General features: G+C 34.1%; 2 protein-coding genes across 2 annotated transcripts; both read left to right on the top strand.

Annotated features, from left to right (window-relative positions):
- Window positions 1–2,248: 2,248 nt before the first annotated feature.
- Window positions 2,249–7,323, top strand: LOC101055530 (Hop-interacting protein THI113). Its single transcript, NM_001279058.2, has 4 exons — window positions 2,249–2,902; window positions 2,980–3,102; window positions 5,921–6,155; window positions 7,043–7,323. Coding segments are annotated over exons 1-4 (975 nt in total). The 5' UTR covers window positions 2,249–2,287; the 3' UTR covers window positions 7,045–7,323.
- Window positions 7,324–8,611: 1,288 nt separating this feature from the next.
- On the top strand, window positions 8,612–12,581 carry LOC101250914 (pectate lyase). The gene is made up of 4 exons (XM_004228340.5): window positions 8,612–8,853; window positions 9,971–10,619; window positions 10,695–10,937; window positions 11,973–12,581. Exons 1-4 carry the CDS (start codon window positions 8,654–8,656, stop codon window positions 12,198–12,200), a joined length of 1,320 nt encoding a protein of 439 aa, XP_004228388.1. The 5' UTR covers window positions 8,612–8,653; the 3' UTR covers window positions 12,201–12,581.
- The last annotated feature ends 440 nt before the right edge of the window (window positions 12,582–13,021 follow it).

Below are 13,021 nucleotides of genomic sequence, written 5' to 3'. Positions count from 1 at the left end.
CACGTAAGCTAAAAAATACACAAAATTATAAAAAAAAGAATAAATTAAGGGGCAACAGGACTTTATTTAATTAAAATATGTATCAGAGATTAATCATAATCTAGGAATACTTATACATTTTTTTTGTTATTTTAGTAAATTGATTTTAATAATTAGTTACTTAAATAAAAAATTGTGTGAATCCATTTCTACTTACTATGAACGTTATAGTTAATTAGTTGATGAAGAATATTTAGAGCTAGAATTCAGATCACATAGCGCCTGTGTGAGAGCTTGAGGCCACTGAAACTTCTTTGCACTTTCCCCTTTTGTTTTGTTTTTTTACCTTCCTTTTGTTTTGTTCATTTTTTTATTTCTTCTTGTTGTTTCTTTTAGACTTCAATTTAGCATGCTTTTATCTTGGCCCAACTTTGGGCCTCATTTTTTTTTTTTTTTATAGCAAACACAAAAGTCATATTTATATGTTATAGTTATAGTTTGTTTAATTGTATTTTATCGCAAATTTTATAACTTGTTTTGGTATACATATACAAAAGAAACAATTTTATAATTAATGTTTGTATAAAGTGAGAAAGAGAGAAAGACAAAAGAAAACCGAATAGAGAAAGATCGTACTTGTATAATCATAAGTGTACACGATAAAAATAAATGTATTTGTATTTGTATATACAATTTTATCTCGCTTTATACAAACGCAAAAACAAGTATATATTTGTGTTTGTATAAAGTGAGAGAGACAACTGAGAGTGGTGAGCGAGATCTGGGAGGAGGGCGAGAGGGGAACGAAAATATATATAATATATAATTTCTCTCGCTTTATACAAACACAAACACATTTTTATACATTTGTGTTTGTATAAAAGTGAGAGGTGGGCAAGACTGCCCAAGTGTCGAGTGAGATTCCACCACGGAGAGAGGCGTAAATAACAACAATTTTCTATGGGGTACAATTAAATCATATTATATTTATAACATTTAATTTGAATTAATAGTTTGTTATTATATACAATTTTTCCTTAAATTTATCCACATTCATAGTATTAAGCGTCAATTACATAATTCTTTTTTTGAATAATAATTTTTTTTACAATTTATGAATTTCGAATACATCACTTGAACATACATTTAGATACACAGAGAAGACATGTATCCGAGAGTGAAATGATGTATTAGAAGGGAATATGACATCCAAATACATAGATGAGAGATATATCAAAGATGGGAGAAATATATTCGAGAGGGGAGAAGTGTATCAAAGAGGCGAGAAATGTATCTAAGAGGAGAATGTAGATGTATCAGCGAGAGAAGGTCATGTATTCGAGAGGATTTTCTTAAAAATAATAGAAATTTTTAGAGATTATAGCAAAACAAAATATGTATTTAATTATTAATTTTTCCTTTATCTAGTTGAATAAAATGGCCAACCAACCTTTAGTTTTTAAAAATAAAATAAAATAAGACAAAACTTACTTGAAATTTTTAAATAAAATTTTAATGCCAATTTTAAAAAGCTGTCGAAATCCACATTTTTATTTTGTACAAATCTAATTCTAGTTGTGTTGTGGGTTCACTCTGATTTCTTTCATTTTATCTAATTAAAAGGTCAATCAAGATTGCTTAACAACTCAATCACAATCACACCAACTAAAAATATGACATTTCTATGATAAAAAAAAAATGTAGTATAAAAAACTTATATATTCTCGGTTTATCTTTACTTGTCAATTTAAAATGTTAAATAATATTTGTTCACTTTATAAAATTACTAATTAATTTATCTATTAAGTCTGTTTTTGTAAAACTATATGATTATTTGCAATTGCTATAATCTCTGTCATTTCTGTCTTTTGAGTGAACACTATATAATGAACATTTTATAAAATTACTAAATAACTTACCTATTATGTCTATTTTTTTACAACCACATGATTACCCGCAATTGCTATAATTTCTGTTATCTTTGTCTTTTGAGTGAACACTATATAATAAGCATTTTATGTGAATAAACCCACATTATATCATGTCTATTTTATTTTAATCATTAAATATTTTTTTTAAATATCTAATTTACTTATATTTAGTAAAGATAATTTGATTAAATTATTTATATTATTTGTTGCTTCTTAATTTTTATATCAAATCAACGGTGAACGTGATACTTATTAAAGTCCAATTAAGTAGCTTAACAACTAAAATACCATAGACAGATGTCACACACACCAGCAATATATAAGGTAGAATCAGAGAAAAAAGATTGTGCTAAAATTTAATAATACTTTATCTATCAATGGAGTATCCTTTTGGCCACCACGGTCACCACCACCACCACCACCGTCGCGACGACGACGACGACCGTCGAGAAGAATTTCCACCTCCCGGCCACCGACCACCCTACGATGAACCACCTCCTCCTCAAGTTGGCCAGGTCTTTCATACTTCTCATGTAGGTGGACCACCACCAATGGAACCTAATTATGACCGGCCTCACTATCCTCCGCCGCCGATGGATGATAATTATGGTCGGACTGAGTATACGCCACCGATGGATGATATTTATGGTCGGACTAACTATCCGCCACCGCCAATGGAGGAGAACTATGGTGGATCTTACAATCGTCCACCGCCGAGATCCGATTACTATGACGCCCCACCACCACCACCTACTTCCGGGTATCCCTCCGTTGAACACGTGTCTCATGAGAGTGAGAGTGGTGATCGGCATCATGATCGTCATCGTTTTCAACCTCATGTGCCTACAGCCTTCCATCATCAAACTTCAGATCCAGAGCTTATGGATAAACCTTCTTTTAGGGTTTATACTAAGGCTGATACTAATTACTCTCTCACCATCCGTGACGGAAAAGTTGTTCTTGCTTCTAATGATCCATCAGATCCATTTCAAGTAGGTTTTTTTTTCTTTTTTTTTTTAAATTTTGTTGTTAACTGTGAATTTGTTGTAATGGATGGAATTTTCTACAGCACTGGTATAAAGATGAGAAGTTCAGTACTAAAGTGAAGGATGAAGAGGGATTTCCAAGCTTTGCTTTGGTTAATAAAGCTTCAGGACTGGCAGTGAAGCACTCTATTGGCGCCTCTCACCCTGTATGTTCAATTCTTGGTTAACCATAAGCTCTGAAAAATATTATTTGGTTTGATTATTTGTGCTGCATAGTTTGATGATATCCCTCAATGATGCCTATATAATGTTAAACTTCACAAAGCAATGAACTTTGATAGCCAACCCATTGCTTTGTCATAAACAGGATATTAGAGATTTCTGCCTAATGCAAATGCTATGACTTATAATGTTTTGGGGTGTTTCAAGTAGTACCATGGTAGAGATGGAGGGCTTAATGGTGGAGTTGTAGTGGAAATGTGGTACCGTAAGTTTGTGAGACGGAAAAATAGTCAGTGTCCAGTCAATTATTTGTGTCCTGTATTGTGTAACATATCAAACTGTGCCTAATACTTCCATTTTTAGCTCCTAGGTCTATCCCTCGAGTGTTTAGTGGTATCCACTTTTGTATGAGATTTCCACTGTATCTGTGTATGCTTCAATATTCTCTATTTTTCTTTTGTGATTGTTCGACAGCTTTTACTGCCGGAGATTTCTACCTAATGCAAATACTCTGACTTGCAAATGATGCATGCTGGGAATTTTTCACATTTGGCTAAAAAAAAAGGAAAATAAATCTTTTGCAATTTAATGTTGAGTATGAAGGGTCTTTTTAATCATTTGAGAGCTCAGTGTGAGCTTTTTAGAAGAAAAAACATTCAAGTATGGATTGTTTGGACATTATGGAGGGAGAGAAACCTTAGACATTTTGAGGGGAAGTGTAATTGAATATATAAACGGAAGGGTTCGTGTTTGGTGGTGAGACTCGAATTCAGGATCTTGCTTTCTCCGATAGACTGATACCCTGTTGAATTGTGTAATCATTTGTTTGAGCTATTAGAGAGAGCACACTGTCATTTACTTAATTATGCTGAGATCTAGAACTTGCACTTGTAGTTGACAGATAAAGATCATAAGCTATAAATTAAACAACTATCGGTATGCCTATGTTATTAATTAATATTTACTCTTTAAAGAGGAAAGATAAGAAGATACTGTTGATTATGTGTGCATTACTTTTATCTGAAGGAAGAGGTGGAGAAAAGGAAATGGCTTTATTGCCTATATAGTTTTTGATATCTTTATAATATGTGCTCCAACACAAAGGAGACTGTTCTTGTAAGAATCCAATTCCCTCTTTTAGCAAGAGATCTAACTTATGCTTCATTTTGTTGGGGTGTGAATAACTCATTGGACCCAGATTACTGCCCCCCTTTAGATAGGGAAGGCCAGCCTTATAAAAAAAGATGGGTGATGGTAGATGTGCAGCTGATTCTGGGCTTAATTTTAGCAACTTGGGGTTAAAGTTGAGATATTTATCAGATGTGGTTGTTGTATAATTGGTAGTAGCTGGAACATGGTTTTAAGAGCGGTGTAGAAGAAAAAAACAAATGCATTTTTAATTAGTTGATATTTAAATGATTTAGACCTCCATTAAGTCGAATAAAACAGGGCCTTAGTTGGTCCTGGATATCATACTGAACTTAAATGTATCTTTGTGCCATCTAGTTCTAGACTGATGATCAAGACAACTTGCAAATTGCCAAACAAAGCCGTGATTCTCTGCACAACCAATGGTAGCTTATTGGTTAAGAAGATTTTTAGCACTTGTTTGTACACCCTGGTCACTTGAATTTGGCTTTAAGGAGGCACCATTATTTTGTTCATTCTTTTTTTTTCTTGCAGAAGCGATGAGTATCATCCTTTATGTTAGGATTAGGAAGATTAATGCATAATATAATTTCTTGTGCCTGATACGAATTGACCTGGAAGATGCAAAGGAATCAAACATTCAAACCCCAAAAGAAGGAGCAATAGCACCTTCTTGATAGAACAGGAAAATGATTATTTCTCTTTTTTTTTTAAAGCCTCCTTTATACTAGACTGAGATTTTATCCATTTGTAGATACGAACCGACCCGGAAGATGCTGTAATCTCTATTGTTTATAGTATTACAGAACTAACCACTGCACAATGAGACTATGTCTACGATGCAATGTAGGATCTCTTTCAAGTCCTCTACTTGACTCTCCACTTTAGCCTATTGTGAGCCTTCATATCCTCTTGCCAAGATCTTCTAAGGTTCATACGCTTCCATGTGTTAAGTGGCCATCTCAGAATGTATCATCCCCTGAAGAAAATTTGTCCCTGAACTTGTACCTTGAAACACGAAGAGTGTATGTATGAATAACCTGTCTTTTAAAATCAAGATTTGAAATGGTATAAATAAAACAAGATAGTGTCCATATACTTTCTTAACCCAACTTGCATACACTTTCTTATGCAAATTGGTTTTACAGGAGTATTTATGTCTTTTTTTTTCTATATAAAAAAAGAAGATGTGAGACTCCTAAAATAAGCACAAAATGCAACTTGCCTGGGCTAATGGGTTAAGTTCTGTAGGAACGAGAAAAGGGAAAATTGTAACCATGTTAAGCTTGAGTTTTTTGCAATTGCAGAAAACCTTCATAGTTGATGGAAATTGGTGAAACATGGGCATTGGTGGCTCGAGTTTTTTGCAAGGAGTATTGGCATCTTAAACCTTGTTCTTTGTGATAGGAATTGCTATTGCCTACAAATGGCATACACATGCACATGCTATATGCAACTTCAAGTCTTGAACTAAATATTTGCCTTCCTTGCCTCCATGCACCTTTGTTTGCTGCAAATGCATGAAAATAGATTTTACTATGCCCCAAGGGTAATGAACTCTGTTGTTCAGGGGTCCTGTCTTACTAATATTACATGGCTTCTCATGGGGAAGGAAGCATAGAAAGTTACATTTCCATTGAACTTCTTTTACAGGTGCAGCTCACCCCATACAATCCCGACGTTCTTGATGCATCAATCTTATGGACAGAGAGCAGGGATGTGGGTGATGGTTATCGAGCAGTTAGGATGGTCAATAACATTAACCTCAATCTAGATGCATGGAATGCTGATAAAGAGCATGGAGGTGTCCGCGATGGGACCACTGTTTGTCTTTGGGAATGGTGGAAAGGAGACAACAGGAACCAACACTGGAAGATCGTTCGCTTCTGTAAGTTTTGCGACTTTGCAGTGCAAAAATAATTGTTTTGCTTGGTACCCCTAAAACCTACACTCCCCCCCCCCCCCCCCCCACCCCTCCATGTTGTTGGATATGAAATCATTTTTTCACGAAAATTACCTGTATTTAGTAGTGTTAGGTTGCTTAAAATAGCTGAGAACACGCCCCGTTAAGCGTTTAGACATTTAGCATAAAATTTCTGCACTCCTATTGTTTTTGACACTTTTTCCATCAAGATAGATGTCCCTCATAGAATTTGTTACTCAGTTACCTAGTGGTTAAGTGCCGATCCAATTTTTGGTTGATGATCTATGTGTTACCAAAGTATATTTTAGGCTTAATACATGGCCACCTCTTAACTTGCCAACAAATTTCATTTAGACACTCAAATTAAGGCTTGTTCCGATTGAGTACTCAAACACGTGATAAAGCGTTTCTATTAGACACTTTCAGTTCAAATTATGGCAAAAACTTTCCCAAACATTCCTTATGTATCAAGTAGATAAGTTAAACACTTAAAATGTCACCTTCTTTGATAATATGCATTTGTCTCAATAAGCCCTCAAACTTCACCCCTACGGCAATTGAGGCTGTTGTGTATCCTTAAATCTATCTTCTATCAATGCTTGAAACAATTTGTCTTCTCCTCCATATTACTGTATCTCTAGAGTTGACAAACGCTTCAAAACAAGCACAATTTTATTTTCCTACAAAATTGATCCTAAAGTGCTAATAGGAACACTTTATTACAGGTTTTCAATTGGAACAAGTTTTAGTTTGAGTATCTAAATGTAATTTGCTGACAACTTCAAGGGTTGTTGATGTATTTCCAAGCATCTGTAATAATTAGTTTTTCATCTAAACTAATTTCTTTGCAGGATATGTTGGCTTGTGAATCATGGCTGGAATTGGGTTGATGCGTGGTATTTTTCTTTCATCATGTGGCTTGTTACCTATGTTGTACTGTATTGTATGTCCCTCCAAAACAGTAAGAAGTAACATTAAAATAAGAGGGGAAATGCTATGTATATTGTGGAGATGTTGGCTACAGCATGTCTGTTCAACTTATATTTATAAAAGCTTGTTTGATGAGTTGTGTTGTTGAATGTATTTTGAATGTCAAAATATATTACTTTCATACTCTAGTTAAAACATACAACTTACATATAATTTGCATACAAATTATGTTGTTTGAATGTATTTTGTATGTCACTATATGTTCAGTGATGCAATTGAAATACTAGTATACATTCAAAACATAAATACATAGTACTCCCTCTGTCTAAATTTATGCGATTTTTTTTTTTTTTAGTCAGTCTTAAAAAGAATGACATATTTCTATATTAAGTAACAATTTAACTATAAAATATCTATTTTATCCCTAATGAAATGATGTACAGTCACACAAATTTCTATTATTCATTTTGGATCACAAATTTTAATAGTCTTCCTTTCTTGGCTCCGTGCCGAGTCAAAATACTTCACATAAAATGTGAAATCATTGTTCATCGTTTTTGAGTTTTAATTTCAAATGGTCAATCAAAATCAATTTAGCTCGAAAGATTAGTCAATCCCTCAAATTTGACCAACAAATTTTGAGTATCCAAATTTTAATACAATTTAGCTCTTCCCTCAAATTTGACCAACAAATTTTGAGTATTCAAATTTTAATACAATTTAACTCGAAAGATAAGTCAAATTGTCTTATCAATAAATAAAAAAGTATCATATAAATTGAAGTAGGGTGTGATATACGCTTAATAACACGAAAAAGTAGTACGGGATTGGTTGTACTCACCAACCTAAATATCCAATTTGCAAAAGGATTTAAGCTATATATATTAACAGTGCTCTTTTTAATACCACTATTCTTTATCGTGTATAATTAAATTTATTAAGAAACATAGATATAGAACATAAAACTTACGATAAAGAAGGCGTACACAAGTAGTTGATATTTGTTTAAGAGTTATTCTTGACTTAATTCACACAAACATCGAAAAGTTAGTTAGTAAAACATAAGTAGCTACCTCAAAATAAGTCTTTGGACACCCGTATTTGTTTCTTCTCAAGTTCTATTGTGTGTTGTATAATATCTCTATGTACTTTTAATATTTTCTATTTTTTAGAATCTCACTTATAGGATTTATAGATAGATAAAACAATTTTCTCTTTATACATGGCTTCCCTCTAGAAACTACAAGCAAAATGCAAGTCACTTAGACGAAGCGAAGCCAGAATTTGAAAGTTTAAGGGTGCATAATCTGGGTTCTAAACTAATGATTTGTACATATTCAATTAACTTTTAAAAAAGGACAAACACAATGTTTGAACCGAAGCTACTGGATTGAAGAGAATCCATAAGCTATATTCTAGCTCCGCCATGAATCACAAACTTCTCCGGTGATTCGCAAGAAATACCAAAAAATTAAACAACAACAACAAAAAAAAAAATTACTTCAAAAGAAAATTAAAGGAAATAAAAAGCTATGGCCTTTATCAGTGGGAATTCAATTTTGTTAGTATTGTTCATATGGTTAGCTTCATTAGTCCCACATTTACATGCCAGAATTGCTGAGTTTGATCCATATTTGGAAAAACAAGCTTTGGAAGCCCTCAACTCTTCACTTGAAGCATATACTAATAATCCTGAGGAAATAACTAATGCATTCAACAAAGAAGTTGGAAAGTAAGTGGTTTCTTGATTATTTTTTACTTTTTATGTTGCTCAGACTCTTCAAACATACCATTGGGATATGTGTGTTGGATCTATATATCCTCCAAAATTTATTGCATTTTTAAGGATTTGATAATATTTTATGGACGGTCCGCGACAAAGAATGCAGACCTAGCAAAGAGGCATAATACATAAATATATCATTTAACTTGGCTTCAAATCACATTATGCCCTTCAACTTTGGGTCTGCACAATTAGATAATTAAACTTGTATAAAATTGAACAAAATAGACACACATATCCTATATGACATCCTACATGTCATTTTTTGTCCTACGTGGTGTCCTATGTGTATTATGCCACGTAGGACTCATCTGTCTATTTGTTCAACTTCATACAAGTTTAAGTGTCTACTTGTACATATTCAAAGTTGGAGAACATAAACGTAAAATGAAGCCAAATTAAAGGGCATATTTATGTATAATGCCCTAGCGAAAAATAGGGTTTAATGGATGAAAGATATATATAGCCGAACTCCATCCGTTCTAAAATATGTTAAATGTTTGAATCTGCATGAAATTTAAGGGAAAAAAAATGAAGATTTCATGTTATATATGTTTGGTGATAAAACTTATGACATTAAGCATGTCATAACATTTACCTATGGTTATAAAAACTTCTCATTAAGGGTCAATTGGAAAGTCTTAAGTTCAATTTTTTTCAAATTTATAAGAGTTGTGATTTTCGAAACAGACTTAAAAGAAAAATGTGTCAGAGTGAAACATAGGGAATATCATTAGTTGAGATTAAGTTTTTGTTACGTTAGCATGTTTATTTAGGTCCAATATTTGCTACAAGAATTTTTTAGACTCGTTCGAGATATATATGCCAGAAGAAATATTTTTTTGTTTCGTAATATTGGATAGCAGCAAGCTTAAATAGAGCGACATGGGCAATGACATTTCATTATATTTATAGCCGACCTAACTTATTTGTTCACTCGTTTGGGATTGAGGCTAACTTATTTGTTCACTCGTTTGGGTTTGAGGCGTAGTTGTAGCTGTTTCTTTGATTTTACTTGCATAGGTTTAGGAAAAATGACATGAATTTTACTTAATGTATTATGCAGTGCATTGCTGAAGTATAAAAGCTTAAGGAGGCATCTTAAAGAAAAAGATAAATGCATGGCAACCAATCCAATTGATAGATGCTGGAGGTGTGACAAAAATTGGGCTGAAAACAGGATGGATTTGGAAGAGTGTGCTAGGGGATTTGGCCACAAGACGACCGGTGGTAAAAATGGCAAGTACTATGTTGTCACCGATGAATCAGATGATAACGTGCAGGAACCAAAACCAGGGACCCTTCGTCATGCTGTGATTCAAGAGGAGCCATTGTGGATCATCTTTGAGAAATCAATGGTGATCAAGTTGCGACAAGAACTTATGATCACGAGTGACAAGACAATCGATGGCAGGGGAGTCGCTGTTCACATAGCTTATGGTGCTGGATTAATGATCCAATTCGTGCATAATGTCATAATCCACAACATCAGGATTCAGAATATCATATCTACTAATGGTGGCATGATAAGAGATTCTATTAACCATATTGGTCTAAGGACAGTGAGCGATGGCGATGGCATTTCCATTTTTGGTTCCAATCATATCTGGATTGATCATTGCACTTTGTCTGAATGTACAGATGGCCTCATTGATGCCATCATGGCTTCCACTGCTATCACCATTTCTAATTGCAAATTCAACTATCATAACGACGTAAAGTTACACTTTACTAGTTATTACCCTTTTAAAAAAAACATATACTAACCTATATAACAAATGATGATTCAGGTGATGCTTTTGGGGGCAACTGATGCCTTTCCTCAAGATGCAATAATGCAAGTCACAGTTGCATTCAATCGGTTCGGGGAGGGATTGATTCAGAGGATGCCAAGGTGCAGATGGGGATTCTTCCATGTTGTCAACAACGACTACACTCATTGGCAAATGTACGCGATTGGTGGCAGTGCTCATCCAACCATTATCAGTCAGGGTAATCGTTTCAAGGCTTCCGATAATCCTAATACGAAGCAGGTAAGATTCACCATTTTTTTTTTGGAAAATTCATAAATGATTATATCAGGTAGGTTCACAAGTACCCTAGTGACATTAGATAATCAGTTTTGGTAATGAAATAGTGTTTATCCTACCACACTCTTCTCGTTTAAGTCTTTTGGATGGAATTAAATCTAACAGCCAGGGGCGGAGCTATGTAGAGCCAAGAGGGTTCAATTGGATTCCTCACTCCTTTCATCGAAAGGACAAAATCGAGTTTATCATTTATATATTAGCTGTTGAATCCCCTTGCTAAAAGGTGTTTATAAATCAGTTTGATCAGCTTATATGCTTAGTCAAACACCCTTGTAGTAGCAAAAAGGGTTCAAAAGTTGCTTTACTGTGACAAGTCCAGTACTTTTTGAATCTCCTTTCATATATTCCTGGCTCTGACACTGATCTGTTGGGTTTTATTTGCTCTAAATTTTTTACCATAAATAGGTTTTCCTTGTAGAAAAATGTTTTGGATTGACTAATCCTTTTCTTGTAGGAAAAGGTTTAGGACTCTATAAATAGAGACATGTTCCTTCTAACTTAATCAGCATTCACAATGTAGTCTTAAAGGCTTTGAGAGTTTTTGGTTAGGGAGAGAAATTGTGGGTCACAAGCTTGATACGTTATCACTTGTGTGAACCTCCCATGTATTTTGAGTGAATTTGGTTGAGGTTGTTTCCCTCTGTATTTGTACTCTCATATTTATAGTGGATTGGTCATCTCCTTTGTGGATGTCAGTCGATTGACCGAACCACGTTAAATCTTTGTGTCTTTTGATATATTTCTCGTTATCATCTTACTCGTTGTCTTTCGAGGTTTGCATTGCTAGCTTCCGCGTTATACCTGCTTATTTACGGTCCTAACATGATCTACTCAAGACACCGTCCTCTCTATTAGATAACCGGTCTTAGCCAACAAAATAACATATTTTGCACTTTTTAGTGTTATAAATACTTACTATATGCACTATTGGTTTGTACTATGTGGATTGATAATATAACATGATGGAGCTAAATGCAGGTGACTAAGAGGGATTACGCAACAGAATCCGAGTGGAAGAAGTGGCAATGGGTATCAGAGGGCGATTCGTTCTTAAATGGAGCTTATTTTGTAGAGTCAGGGCCACAAGACAAGAAAAAAACTGCATTGACAAAAAATCATAAGATCAAGTTCAAACCTGGTTCACATGCAGGACGACTCACTCGCTTTGCTGGTGTGCTCAAGTGCAAACCTGGCATACCTTGTTAGCTAACGATCCTCTTATGTGCATATAATTTGATGCATCAGTAAGAAGGAGATAAGTAGATTGATGATACTTTGACTGTAGAATAATGGAAAATAGGATAAGAAAGAAATGGTTCCCATAAGTTATGTTTTGTTTCAGTTTTCTTTCCTTGTGACAGAGTAAGTGTAGGTATTGTGGAAGTATGAATCAATTCTCGTGAAAAGAAAAAGAAGATGTAATTACATTGATTTCTAGGAATTTGAGTTCTCTGTTGGTATTCAGTGTAGTCTGTATGTTCACAAGAGTGATATTTTTTTATTGTTGTTACAGAATGTATATACAACTCTTTCTTTATATTGTATAAAGATATAGGCAGATAACATATCTTTAGGAATTCCTCTTTATATTTTTCCTTATTTAGCTTCTCACATTATTGTATTTATACATGTTTATCTGTTGAATATTATTCTCTCCAATTCCTTGCACATGGTGTCAGAGCATAACTGGAATTGTGAGACTTGAAGTGGTGGCTGAGCTAGCTTCACCACTGGTGGTTGTCGAAATTAGCCGCTGCCATATTTACGATTTATGTGACTTCACCATTGGTGGTCTGTCTTACTGATTAGTTTTGCTTTTTTAAATATATTTTTTAACTTTGAAATTCTAACCTTCCCTCCCCGGCCAGCCCCCACCTACCCCTAACCCCCAAAAATTTAATTTTGTTTTTTAAAAATTCTATCAACTTCAAATTTTTATTTTTGTACTCCTACCCCGCTCCCATCAGGCCACCACCACCCAAAAAAAAATTAATTTTAAAAAATATTTTCAATTTCATAAATTATTT

Source organism: Solanum lycopersicum, chromosome 1 (genome assembly GCF_036512215.1).
Source record: "Solanum lycopersicum chromosome 1, SLM_r2.1".
Classification (NCBI taxonomy): Eukaryota; Viridiplantae; Streptophyta; class Magnoliopsida; order Solanales; family Solanaceae; genus Solanum; species Solanum lycopersicum.
The sequence above is the reverse complement of the archived record's forward strand: the minus strand, read 5'-3'. Positions and strand labels throughout refer to the sequence as shown.